Genomic DNA, 13,260 nt, shown 5'->3' with positions numbered 1-13,260 from the left:
ATAAACACCTCGGATGTGTTACGTACGTGGGCTAACTCTCCACGATATGTACTGCAAACGTGCACTAATAAAACAAACCAACCCGCAAAAACTGCATTACAACAACTAGGATGCAAACTGCTTTCCTACGCAGCAACTTAGGACTGCCACTAGCAACTAGAGGATTTTGGGACACTGACGGGCGGAAGAGGCGTGGCCTAAGGGAGCACGCAGGCGCACCAGCATCCAATTGGAACCTCCCTCAGCTCCCGACGGACGCACTCGCTCCACCCTCCTTTCCGCCCATTGGTGGGTTGGCGGCTGGCGGGGAGGTGCTGCTGTCTGCGGTGAGCTAGAGAGGCTGGCCCTGTGGCGGCCGCAGCATGTCGTGGACACATCTCCGAGTGAGTTTAGAAGTGGGGGTTGCGGCGGTGGCTGTGGAGCAGAGTCCTAACTGGGGCAGAGTAGATGCTAGTCCAGACAGGGTGTGGAGGGAAGGGGACTGCGAGGGCCTGGCCCCTTGGAACGCTCGTGCGTCTTCTGAGGGGCAGCTTTCAAATTTACACTTGTGCATTTTACACGTGCACTTGGATAGATCTGTGTAAAGTGCACGTGGGTCACTCGGTGCTGAGCTTAGTGCAGGAGCCTTAGTGGACACTTGTCCGCCTACCTGTATGCTGCCTAGCTACTGTATGCGCGGGATCCTCTCTGAGATGGTTGTGTCCTGCGGACCAGTGCTTTACTGGTGCTTAATGTTTGTTAATTAGCACGGGGCGTTCCTCCAGTCTCAGAGGTGGCGAAATGTTTGGCCTACATGAACAGTTGGAGGCATCCTTAAAGACAATTCAGATCACTTCATTTTAGAGAAATATTCTGGCCAAGATCCTCGCCGGTTTTTCCTGCCTCGTTTTAAGCCGAGTGTTCCTAAATTCTAAACTAACTTTCTCTATTGCCCTATTCCCTGGAAGCTTCTCATTCTATTCTGTCACCAAGAGATCCTTTATCACGTCCTACTGCCTAGTTAACTCGTGTTTATCCTGACCATTAGGATTAAGTCACTTAAAGGCTTTTCTTTCCTTTGAGATTTGTTGCATTATACCAATACCTACTTTTTTCCTTCATACCATTGGATTGTCATGGCTATGTTTGCATGATCACTGATTTTGTCTGTCTCTTGAGATTGCATTCATTATAAGGGCAGGGACCGGGTCTCTTTGCCCATCTTTGAGCTTAGCAAGTGGTTTTTTTTTTTTTTTTTTTTTTTTTTTGAGATAGGGTCTTGCTATGTAGTTCAGGCTGGCCTTGAACTCAAAGTGATTCTCCTGCCTCAGCCTCCCAAGTGCTGGGATTACAGGCATTTGCTACCATACCTGGCAATAACTGTTCTTGGGACAGTCTGTGTATGAAAACAACGTGAAAAGTCATATGTGGTGAAATATAGTTTGCCTTTTGACTCAGATAATTAAACAGACTATTTTCTACCCACATTAATGACAGCATGTTCAAAGATCTTGGAAGACATGGAACAATTCAGCTGTGTTGTCTGAATCCTTAAGCAAAGAAAAACATCTGACTACTTAATCTTGCACATTAAATCTGTTAGCATTATTTTGTTGGTCACTGTGACCAGTAAAAATCCCCCATGTCATCTAGGGCCAGTACTTCCTCTCTTGAAAACCTTGGCAATGTAAAGAAAGTCTTCCCTTCTCTGCAGACCCAGGGCAAGCAGTGTAGACACAGCCTCTGTCCAGGCCGCAGTGTGAGTGGGACTGGAAATGGAGTTGATTGGCAGCCGAAGTGGGGCTGTGTCACCTTGTATGGCAGGTCCTTTAGTCTGTCTGCACCTAGATGCAAGGAGCTTGGGCTGGTGCTACAGCCTGGCCTGGTGGGGCTCCTAACAGGCTCTTTTTTTTTTTTTCAGAAGCGGGCCCTGGATGCTGTGGTCATTCTGGGGGGTGGAGGACTTCTCTTTGCCTCCTACCTGACAGCCACAGGGGATGAGCATTTCTATGCCGAATACTTGATGCCAGCTCTGCAGGGGCTGCTGGATGGGGAGTCAGCTCACAGGCTGGCTGTTCGTGTCACCTCCCTGGGGCTCCTTCCTCGACCCACCTTTCAGGACTCTGACATGCTGGTAGGTCCTCTTGGAACCATGGCAAAGGTCAAGTCCTCTAACAGTTCTCAGCTGGGACTGACCTTTTGAAAACCAGAGTCTTAGGTTAGCGGAGGGAATCTGGAGCTCAATCTGAGCAGTTATTACATATGACTCATAGTAACATATTAGCAACTATATAACCCTCATGGACTTTATCCTTCATCCTCACAGCAACTCCATGAAGTGGGTCCTAAATGATCCCCGTCTACAAATTAGGAGGCACAATAATACAGTGATTCGCCCAGTCACACAGCTAGGAAGTGATGGAACAGGACTCCCCCTCAGGGAGTCTGGCTCTGGCATCCAGCCTAGGCCACTGTCTTGCCCTCCTGAGGTCACAGGAGGCTCCGTGCTCTCCTGTGCCCAAAGTGGGGGACATTGTGGGGAGGCAGCTGTGTGTCACCAGGCTCAGCCGCGTCTAAGTCAGCCACACGCTGCACACTCGTGGCCTCACGGACTGCCACTGCTGGTGACTCATGAACCAAACAGAAGATGCATGTCCTCTCAGGATCTGGGTGCACACACAAGACCTGGCAGTTTCCTTTTGGGACACTGCTTACAGGGGATGGCAGGATGACAAACATGAAAATGGAGCAAGCAGCACTCAGACTTCCTTGGGATTAAAAGATCTGAATTAAAGGGCTCTTTGCTGCAGTGTCTGCTCCCGACCACACCTGAGGATCCTTTTCATACCCCAGCCCCACCAATTTTGAGCAGTAAGGTCACCTGTTGTGTGCCCTGCACACAACTGCATGGTCCACACCTGTAGCTGCTCCTGTAGATGGTGGCCTCACCGGTTTTGGAGGTGTGGTTTTGTTATGTTACCAAAGCTGGTGTCAGACTCCTGGACTGGGGATGTGGCTAAATGGTAGAGCTCTTGCCTTACAAGTGTAAGGCCCTGTGTTCGGTCCCCAGCACCACAAAAACAAAACAAATAACTCCTGGGCTCAAGCAAACCTCCTACCTCAGCCTCCTGAGTAGGTGGGACGCCAGCCAGGCTCAGACCAGCATTCCCACCCCCTTAACTGACAGCCAGGGCTCTTGATGTTCCCCCCAGCTCGCCTTTCTAGCTTGAGCTTTCCACCACATCCCTAAATCCTTGGTTCACCACCTTGGCTGTGGTTTGAATCTCCCATGATTCAAACTTTTGGAGCAGCAAATGCTCTGCCTCCTGCCAGACCAGTTTAACCCTAATGTCTGAGGCCACCCTGAAAGCCACCTAGGGTCCCCTTAAGGAGGGGGTGAGGGCAGCGCCCTCCCGCCTCTCACACACACACTCACCTTCACTGTGGGGCTCCCTCTTGAAGTGCCTTCCCCGCCTCCTGCTTTCAGGGCAGGTGGCTGAACTCTAGAAGATGCCCCTCATCTTCCCTGAGGCTGCTGGAGCCAGTCCTGCACCCTGCCTGGCCGAGCCGCCCTTCCTCCTGCTCCCCATGTTGCCTGGGGAGGACTGTCTGGGCTCGTAGCCCCAGAGCCCCAGCTGGAGCGGTGTGTTCCTCAGATGGGGCTGATTAGTGCGTCTTGCTGCTCCCTGGCTTCAGGGTTTCATGCCCTAAGGGCTGGAACCAGTGAGCCTCTCAGCTGCCTACGCTGGTGGACCGAAAGCTCCGATTCTTATCACAATTGCAGAACACAGTGCCTGCTTCTGTTCACCCCGTGGGGGAAAGGGGAGTTTCCTCTCACTCTGATTTCAGATCCCAGCAGGCCTTAGCCCCACCTGGAGAGCACGGCGCCAAATAGATTCTGAGCCTGTACACGTGGGATGGTTAGCCAGCTCCCAGGGAGTCCTGAGGTCACACGCTGGAAACCACGCTTTGAGAAACTGCACTACAGCTCCGTGTACCTGACTTTGTCTCCTTCTTCCCAGCAAGTGAACGTCTTGGGCCATAAGTTCCGAAACCCAGTGGGAATTGCTGCAGGATTTGACAAGCACGGAGAAGCTGTGGATGGCCTTTTTAAGCTGGGTTTTGGCTTTGTTGAGGTAGGAAGCGTGACTCCCCAGCCTCAAGAAGGAAACCCCAGGCCCAGAATCTTCCGCCTCCCCGAGGACAAAGCTGTCATTAACAGGTGGGTCATGGCCCGGTGTGAGCCCTGCTGGGCTGTCAGACCTTGGTGTTCCCTCTCTAGGATGTGAACACTTTTCTGTTACTTGGAATGTTTGTGAACTCCACTGAGCATCTACTGGGTGCCAGGCAAGGATTCTCCTGCGTCCCTGGGAAAGCAGGTGTTGCTAATTCAGTTTAACCCGTAGGTGCACTGAAGCTTGGAGAGCTATGTACCTGTGTTGCAGTCACAGGGATGATATTTGGGGAGCTTGGGCACAGCTGCAGCTTGTTGCACTTCACAGTTTACGACGCTGGGGTGCCCTTCACTTCCAGGCCTTCGAGGTGGACCAGCCACACTTTGAGGGCTGAGAAGCATATGTGGCCAGCAGCCCTTGCTGTCCAATAATAAATGGGAGAATCTACTATTCAATGTATACTGCTGCTTTTAGGAAGAGAAGACCTTCTAGGTGGTATAAAACTTATTTTTTATCATCTTGGGTGATTTTTTTATTACAGCAAACCCAGAAGGTGAAGAAGTTCCTAGTTTTTGATCACAGGGTTGGAGGGCCTCTTTGGGGAGGTGCTGGCAGGTGTCTTTGGGGCTGGCAGTGACAGTGACGTTCTGGGAGACTGACATAGCACTTCTGCTGCAGCTTCTGTCCAGTTTCAGGGACAGGATCTTTTAGATGAGTGGTATGGGACAGAGAGCTTTGCTCTTGGGCACTTGGAGTGTTCAGTCTCCTTGTTCCAAGTGCCGTGTGGTAGGCGCTGAATAAATACGCTACTAATACCAAACTCGTCTGCCACTTCACCTGTTCCGCTGCTCCTGGCTGCAAGTAACAGAGGGGCTCAGACGGCAGGCTTTTCTTTTTATTTTCTTCTCATAATGTTGAGTGGGCAGTTCGGTGGCCATGAGGCAGGACTGCCAGCTTCTGTCTTCCGTTGCTGTTTGCAGGATGGCCATCCCATCTGCAAGCACTGCATCCTCATGTGGACATCCAAGAGCAGAAAGGGAAAAGGGCAGGAGGGGTGCACTTCTCAGAAACTAGTCCACGTCACCCACATCTTAGTGGCCACACCTGGTTCCATATCATGCTTCGGTTGTTAGCAAGACCTGGGAAGCTTTGAGTCATCAACATTTTTCCAACAAATGAACAGGAAGGGGGTGTCACTAGGTCACCAACCTACGGGAGATCTGGGGAAGACAGGGAAGAGAGATGAAGTCCCTGCCTTTGTGGGTGTCCAGTGGTAAGACCGGACTCTGGTCTTCAAGAAGATTCTAACCCCCCATAGGAATGTAAGCATGTTGGTAGATTCTGAGCCAGGGGAAAGCTGGGTACAGGGGGCTCTGGATGTCACGGGATGAGGATCTGCTGTGACTGGAGCTTACATGAGGAGGAGGGGGAGGAGGAGGAGAGGAGCAACTGAGCCAGGCTGGGAAGAAGGGATGATTTTAATAGGCAGAAAGGCTGGGGAAATGGGGTGGCGGGGTGGCCCCCAGGAGGAGTGTGTGGCACCCTAAAGAGGTAGAAGCTGTGAGCTTCCCAGACAGCACCTTGGAGCAGGCACCGCCAGGCAAGGGGCACCGTCATCCTGCTGGGTTGTTTCCAGCATCCGCTGGCCAGCAGCTGGCTTACACATTTTATTCTTTCTCTTTATGCTGAAAGGTATGCTGACAAGTTCCCAGCAATGTTTAGATCTTGGAGGTCAAAGAAACGACTTTTGCTTGTTTTTCAAATCTGTGAGTCTGGTGGAAGTGGCTGTGGTGCTGTTTCCAGACTGCGGCCTTCTAATCTCGCCCTCCCTCTGGCTTGTGTGCCCAGGTGCGGATTCAACAGCCAGGGGCTCTTGGCGGTGGAGCGCAGGTTACGGGCCAGGCAGCAGAGGCAGACCAGGCTCACGGCAGGTAAAGGGGAGCCTGGGGTGGGCTTTCTGCGGCCAGTAGAGGAAAGGTGGTGAAACACTGGGAAAGAAACACCGCTGAGCAGTCGGAAGAGGCCACTGGGAGCCTCAGGCTCTTTTCCCTGTTCCGTCACCATCTCCAGGATTCTAACAGAATCTTGCATTTGAGCAAGGCCTTGCATGTAAGCCGCACTGTGTTATAAGTAGGGAAGCTTGGATTTAAGCAAAGCAGAGAGCTCGTCTACATCCTGGTGGACAGGTGGGGTGTGAGTGGGAGCCAGGTGTCATCTTTTCTTGTCCTGTCCTTCTGCCCTTTGTCCATCGTGTAAATAACATCTATTATTCTAGAAGAGTTAGTAGGCACCTAATAGGCTAGAGAAGAAGTTGAGTTGGGCACAATGGCTTACACTTATAATGCCATCATTCTGGGAGGCCGAGGCAGGAGGATTGCAAGTTCCAGCCCACCCGGGACAACTTATCAACTTAGTGAGTCCCTGCCTCAAAATTAAAAATAAATAAATAAATACATAAATAAAAGGATGGGATGTAGCTCAGTGTGAAGGCCTGGGGTTCAATCTCTGGTACCGCCATCACCACCACCACCAACCCCTCCTGGAGCACACACACACAAAGGAAAAGTCAAGTTGGTCTTCCCTGTCTGGGATTTGGAAGTACCCTGCAGGACCTCCAGAAACCGCGTGTGCTTCTGAAGGCTGCCTTGGCGACCCTTACGTTTGTTCCCTGAGGCTCTGCTTTGTTGTCACTCTGACCACGGCTCCCCAAGGGCCCCGTGGGGAGCCACAGCCCAGGAGAGTCTTCCTCTGTAGGCCTCAGTACTGGGAGATCTGGGAGCAGGATGAGGAAGCCTGTAACTCTTGCATTTGTTCAGGAAGTGAGGTAGAAAGGGCTGCGGCCTGTAACAATTTCAGAATTGGCCCTGTTGGGAAACACCTGTCTTTGGGAGACGCAGACCCTGCTCTGAGGAGACCTTCCCATCCGGGGACTTTAAAGGACATGGTATGACTTCTGTGGTGTACGAGGCTCTCCAGCCTCATGCCTTTTCGGTGTCCACAGGTCCCTGTGTACCAGCGGTATCCCTAGCCCTCCCTGACACCCCTCTCACCTCCAGTCTGTCTTTTTTTTTTCTTTTTTTGGTACTGGGGATTGAACTCACGACCTTGTGCTTGCCAGGCAGGCGCTTAGGCCGCTGAGCTAAATCCCTGGCCCCACCCGCAGTCTGCCTTCACGTTCATTGGAGAGGGCCAGAGTCCTGCAGCTGTGCTCTGTACATGGGTGTCTGCCAGCAGCCGGGAGCCTCTTAGCACCGTGCCAAGAAGCACGAGGTGACGAAGTGACATTTGGGGAAGAGTAACACAGCAGCACCTAACTCTAGAATCTTGTTGCCCATCTTGGGCAGATGATCACTAATGAAAGCTTTAGTTGCCACATGAAAGTCTGCATGGTGCAGGATGGGAGCTGATCATGACCGTGATTGATGGGTGCTAGATGTGGGAATTGTGGAGACCTTGCTGTACAACTTAGCCTGACTGGATTCCAGTCCCCCTTAACCCTCGGCAGGAAATTAGCAGCACAAATCCGTCCTCCTTTAAAACTAATAGCCAGGTGTGGTGGTGTGTGCCTGTAATTCTAGTGCTGGGGAGGCTAAAGCAGAAGGATCGCTAGTCTAGGTTACATAGTAAGTTCAGGGCCAGCCTACACTACATAGTGAGACCTTGTCGCCCTTTCTCAAAAAACAAAAGAAAAAAAAGTGTGATTCAGGCTGTGTGGAAGAGGGCTATGGAACTGGATGTTCTCTGATTGTCACTGGCCTGACGTGCTATGGAATTATTTGGTGTCTTGGTTACTTTTCTCATTGTTGAGACAAAATAGCTGACAAAGTGAAGGAAGGAAAGGTTTATTTATCTTACAGTTTTTGGAAGTTTTAGTCCATATTCAGCTGGCTGCAAGGCAGGGTAGCTATGGCTAAATGTCAGCTGTTCATGGCGGCTGCAAGCAGCAAAAAATAAAAAATAAAATAAAAAAAAAAAGCATACCTCCTTCCCTCTCTTACATTGTATGCTACATCCTGGCCCCTGGGCGGGTACAGTGCTCACACAGCCAAGCTCGGTGCTGGACAACAAACCAATCACAAACACTAGACTCAGCTGCTTCCATGACTGCATGAGGCTTGGGGGACCAACCATAAACTTGGTATTCTAGGTCTATTTCCAATCATTGGTTAGAGGTAGCAGCTGTACCACCGATGTGCCCTTGGCCTTTGCAGATAGGATAGTATCTCAGGAGCAGCCACATACAGACAGCTCCTTTCTTGCATAGCATGTTTCTGAAAATGTATTATTTATTTATTTATTTATTTATTTATTTTTGAGACGGGGTCTTGCTCTGTAGGTCAGGTTAGCCTTGAACTCATGGTGATCCTCCTGCCTCGGCCTCCAAAGTGCTGGGATTACAGGTGTGCACTATCATACCCACGTAAAATATGTTATTTTAATATTATTTTAGAGGCTCAAAATTCAAGTCAGTTGATAGTCATGTACTTTTAAGGAAAGTATCTGTTATTTGTGTCACTGATGGTGCAAATGGTTTGGACACTTCTGAGAGAGGAACGGGAATAGTTATGCTCAGAGCGCAGGGGTAGCCAGTGCTATCCTGACTTAAAAGAGGTGTCCCTTTTTTTCACAGAACTGAAATTATAAATTATAAAATAAGTATAGTTTTAAAAAGAAAGGGGAGAAGGAGGGATTAAAGGATGGAGGAGGCAGGGAAAGGCAGAAGATGAAAAAGCAACTGAGATGTGTGTATGCACTGACTTCTCCCAAGAAGCACAAACATGATGTGTGCACACATGTGCTAATAAATAAACAACTATTCGTGTATATTTTAGTCACGATCTTTGGAAATACTTTCCAGTATTTTGTACTTTTTCTTTACTTTTTACTTTATTTTCACCATTGCACACCCAGCCTAGACCCGTATGCACCCTTTGAGATTCAGGTTGCCTCCTGCGAGTGATCTGGGATGCAGGCAGGACAGTCTCCTTTCACTTTTAGTAGATTTACGACATCTGCTTTTTTTTTTTTTTTTTAAGGCAGGGGCTCAAACTTAGAGCCTCATTCAGGCTAACAAGCACACTCTCTACCCCTGGACCATACTCCAACCCCCGCTTTTTCCTAAAGTGTACACACACTTTTTTTTTTTTGTCTTTTTCGTTTTTTATCGGTACCAGGGATCAAACTCACGACCGCACACTTGCAAGGCAGGCGCTTATGCCGCTGAGCTAAATTCCCAGCCCCAACTCCCGCTTTTTAAAATCAAGTATCTGCATTCCTGATTTTTCCATTTAATTTTTAAAAATTGAAAAGGTTAAAAAAATTGAGAAGGGTAGAGTGCATTAAAACATCCTTATAGTTGCTCATACTTTGCCATAGAAAGATGAGAGCTGTGTTTTGGCCTCAGAGGGGGCACGGTACGGCAGTCATCAGCTGTAGAAAGTTCACAGCTGCTGAGGCAGAAGCGGCCCTTAGAAAGTTGCACCGGAAGTGGTGTGGGGCGGAATCTGATAAGTGCTCTTTACAGATGGGCTGCCGCTGGGAATAAACCTGGGGAAGAATAAAACGTCGGTGGATGCTGCCGCGGACTACGCAGAGGGGATTCGGGTCCTGGGCCCCCTGGCTGACTACCTGGTGGTGAATGTGTCCAGTCCCAACACCCCCGGGCTGCGCTCCCTGCAAGGAAAGGCTGAGCTGCGCCGCCTGCTGACCAAGGTGGGCCTTACACCTTCTCTGTGTCCTATTCCTCCAGCCTGTTCACTCCCCAGCGTGTTCCTTCTCTGGGGCACAGCTTGGATGTCCCCAGGGAGAAGCTGTCCCTCCTACTTGAACCAGTTAGGAGCCCTCGCTGTGCCTTCCCAAGCGAAGCACCCTTTGAGCCCTCGCACAGCGCTGATTGTGTGCAGTAGGAATTACTTGCTCAGTTGTCTGTCCCTGCTGTTAAGCTGTAAGGTCCATGAGAACGGGGCACATCTGTCTTGTTTACTTCTCTGTGCCTAGATCCTGGCACGGTACAGAATTGAGTGGCTTTTCATCACACAGGGCTTGTAATAGCCCTAGGGTCTTTAGGAATAAAAGTCAGAATCCTGCCAGGCATGGTGATACACGCCTATAATCCTAGCACTTGCGGGGGCTAAGGCAAGGGAATTGCTGGAGTTTGAGGCCCACTTGGGCTACATAGTGAGACCCTGACTCAAAAAATAAAACAAAAGAGTCAGGATCTTTACATTAGCTGATCCCAGTGGATACCTGATGAAGAACAGAACCAGATTCGTACCTGAGCATTGGTCCCTGAGGAGAGGAAATCGATCAGGCCTTAGTATGAGGCTGTATGAAGCACTGGCTGCAGCGTCCGGTCTCAGCTGTGCTGCTAGGTGATGACCCGGTGGTCCCCATTTGTGTTGTCTTAGGTGCTGCAGGAGAGGGACGCCTTGCAGAGAGCGCAGAAGCCGGCGGTGCTGGTGAAGATCGCCCCTGACCTCACAGCCCAGGACAAGGAGGACATCGCTGGTGTGGTGAGAGAGGTCCGACTGGGGCCAGCCCAGGCATGGGGTGCCTTTCATTATCCATCTGGCCCACAGGGTTGGCCCTGAACAGCATGATTAGTGACCTTCTCTGTGACTGCAGAGGCTGGTTGGGTGTCCTTCATCACCTAATTCATCCATGGTAAAAAGCGACTGAGTCGATGTTTGAAGTCTTTTTCCAAGCCTCTGTCTCCCCCTTTGCTGGTGTTCAGCAAGAGATTTACAGCTTGTGCTGTGTCTCTGGCCAGCCTCAGCTGAGCCTGGGTATTGTCAAGTCTCCCTATCTCTAGCTGATCTGCACAGCAGGCCTCTGCTGGAGAATAGTGGAAACACACTGGGCTCTTCAGGCCTGGATTCAATTGTTTCTTTCTCTCTCTCTCTTTCTTTCCTATTTGAGACACCGTCTTGCAAGGTAGTTCAGGCTGGCCTCGAGCTCACTGTGTAGCCCAGGTTGGCCTCAAATTTGCAGTGATCCTCCTGCCTCCCGAGTGCTGGGATTACCAGAGTGCAATGCCACGCCCAGCTCCCTGGGTTCAAAATACTGTTTCTTCCATTTATTATTACCTGGGGCCCTCAGCAAGACACTGTTAAAGCAGATTGTTTTAAGACTCAAACACTCTTCTTGCAGAATGTCGTGGGTGGCGGTGTGTGATGGCTACTGTGTCACACAGAGGCTCATTCTGACACTTGTTCAAAATGAGAAGTGAGGCCTGGGTAGCTCTTGCTCGGGGGCTGTATCTGTGGCCCTGTCCTGGAGGCTGCCTCAGACTTCTCAAGAAGCTCCTCTGTGTCCCTCAGAGCTCTTTCTGTCTCCCGCTGCAGTTGGGCATCGATGGATTGATTGTGACGAACACTACAGTGAGTCGCCCTGATGGCCTTCAGGGTGCCCTGCGCTCTGAGACAGGAGGGCTGAGCGGGAGGCCCCTCCGCAGTTTATCAACTGAGACCATCCGAGAGATGTATGCACTGACCCAAGGCAAGGCCTCTGCTGTCTGTGTCTTCCCCTGTGCGTGGCTCAGACTCCTGGCTGGCAGGGGCATTCACTCTTCCCTCATCTTCTGGGTTGCTGTGAGGCCGAAGCCAGACCAAGGTCTCGGGTCTTATGGTACCTTCATGGTGCTGCTCTGTGTCTCTGCAGGTAGAATCCCCATCATCGGGGTTGGCGGTGTGAGCAGCGGGCAGGATGCGCTGGAGAAGATCCAGGCGGGGGCTTCGCTGGTGCAGCTGTACACAGCTCTCACCTACGGGGGGCCGCCCGTGGTGGGCAGGGTCAAGCGGGAGCTGGAGGCCCTCTTGAAGTGAGTGGGGCATGTGGGGCTTGCAGCAGAAGTCAGAGGGATGCTGTTCATCACTCTATTGCTCACTCAGAAAGAAAGGGAGGGTTACCTTAAGTGCAGAGGGGAGAGACTTGGTTACCCTGTGACAAAGAATAAGAAGTCCTGAGGGAGTACAGAATTAAACCCCAGGCTGTAGTGTGGACAGGCAGGGCTGTCCATTCATTCAGGGGTCAGTGGCCTGAGGGATCCTGGAGGAGTGGAGCAGTTAATTAAGTCATGCCGACTCTATGTCAGGGAGCAGTTCGTACCGAGACTTGGTCCCTTCCTCTGCAGAGCTGGGTGGACGTGGGAGAGGGCATGCTGTGTTCTGGGGTGGGGAGGCCACTTGAGAGGGTGGTGCGTGTGTTTGAGTGAACTTGGGGTTCCTGGATGAGCAGGCTCTGTCTCTATCTTTGCTGGAACTCTTTGCTTTCTCTCTTTCCAGAGAGCAGGGTTTTAGCAGAGTCACAGATGCCATTGGAGCGGATCATCAGAGGTGAGGACATCGTCTTCCGGTAGTCGGGTCTGGAACCTTCCCAGGAACTCAGGCGAGCCGTGTTGCTGGGTCAGGAGCGGAGGGCTCTGCCTCAAGCTGCACCCCCAAACAGGCGTGGCTGGACTGGGGGCCGATCGAGGGGGTTGCCAGCATCAATGGAGGCTTTCTTCCGTCACTTGATCAGACCATAAGCGATGTTCACAGTTCTTTCTGGATCCAGATCCTGGGTTCCTTCACCATTGTAAGGACCCTGGAAGAAATAAAGCCATTTAAAACTGGGTTTAACCCCTTTCTGGAGGGCCAGGGTTTCGCTCAGACCCTGCAGGTCCTTTGAGATCTGTGTTCCTTGGCCCTGCAGTGGCCTCCCACAATCTGACTGCCATCTGGACTTTATTAAGATTTTAATTTTATTTTGAAGATATTTCAAATACAGACATAAGTTGTAAGACTAGCTCGGAGAAATTCCACATACTTTCACTTTGATATGCTGGTTGCGTTTTCCACAGCTGCTTTCTCAGTGTCTGTCCTCTGTATCATGTGATGTAGATAAAATATATATTTGTTACCTATTGTTGCTGGTGCATTTGAAGCTGAGTTACAAGTACTATGATCCTTTACCCCAAATGCTTTGGTGTGTGTCTCCTATGCATACTGACCTCATTTTTTTAAATTATAAAATTGGTATGCATTCTTTTTGACCATTGAAATAGTAATGATACTCCTAAAGTGTGAATTTCTGTCTCTCCTAATTTCACTCTCCAGCAGTAACTACT

At 50.6% G+C, this 13,260-nt stretch overlaps 1 protein-coding gene across 1 annotated transcript; it reads left to right on the top strand.

Annotated features, from left to right (window-relative positions):
- The first annotated feature begins 222 nt into the window (after positions 1-222).
- Dhodh (dihydroorotate dehydrogenase (quinone)) lies at positions 223-13,057 on the top strand. Its single transcript, XM_003471955.5, has 9 exons — positions 223-383; positions 1,901-2,113; positions 4,002-4,201; positions 6,003-6,085; positions 9,679-9,866; positions 10,562-10,675; positions 11,498-11,651; positions 11,814-11,973; positions 12,437-13,057. Exons 1-9 carry the CDS (start codon positions 363-365, stop codon positions 12,489-12,491), a joined length of 1,188 nt encoding a protein of 395 aa, XP_003472003.1. The 5' UTR covers positions 223-362; the 3' UTR covers positions 12,492-13,057.
- Positions 13,058-13,260: the final 203 nt, after the last annotated feature.

This window comes from Cavia porcellus, unplaced genomic scaffold, assembly GCF_034190915.1.
Source record: "Cavia porcellus strain 051 isolate PalLab524CR breed Dunkin Hartley unplaced genomic scaffold, mCavPor4.1 scaffold_4, whole genome shotgun sequence".
Taxonomy (NCBI): Eukaryota; Metazoa; Chordata; class Mammalia; order Rodentia; family Caviidae; genus Cavia; species Cavia porcellus.
Note: the sequence above shows the minus strand (reverse complement) of the source record. Positions and strands in the feature narration are given on the sequence as shown.

What these genes read in the sequence shown, in the direction of transcription:
- Dhodh (XM_003471955.5), top strand. Translation starts at nt 363, where the DNA reads ATGTCGTGGACACATCTCCGA. An exon ending in TGTCGTGGACACATCTCCGA is followed by an intron (nt 384 to 1,900) that starts GTGAGTTTAGAA and finishes TTTTTTTTTCAG; the next exon opens with AAGCGGGCCCTGGATGCTGT. An exon ending in GCAGACCAGGCTCACGGCAG is followed by an intron (nt 6,086 to 9,678) that starts GTAAAGGGGAGC and finishes TGCTCTTTACAG; the next exon opens with ATGGGCTGCCGCTGGGAATA.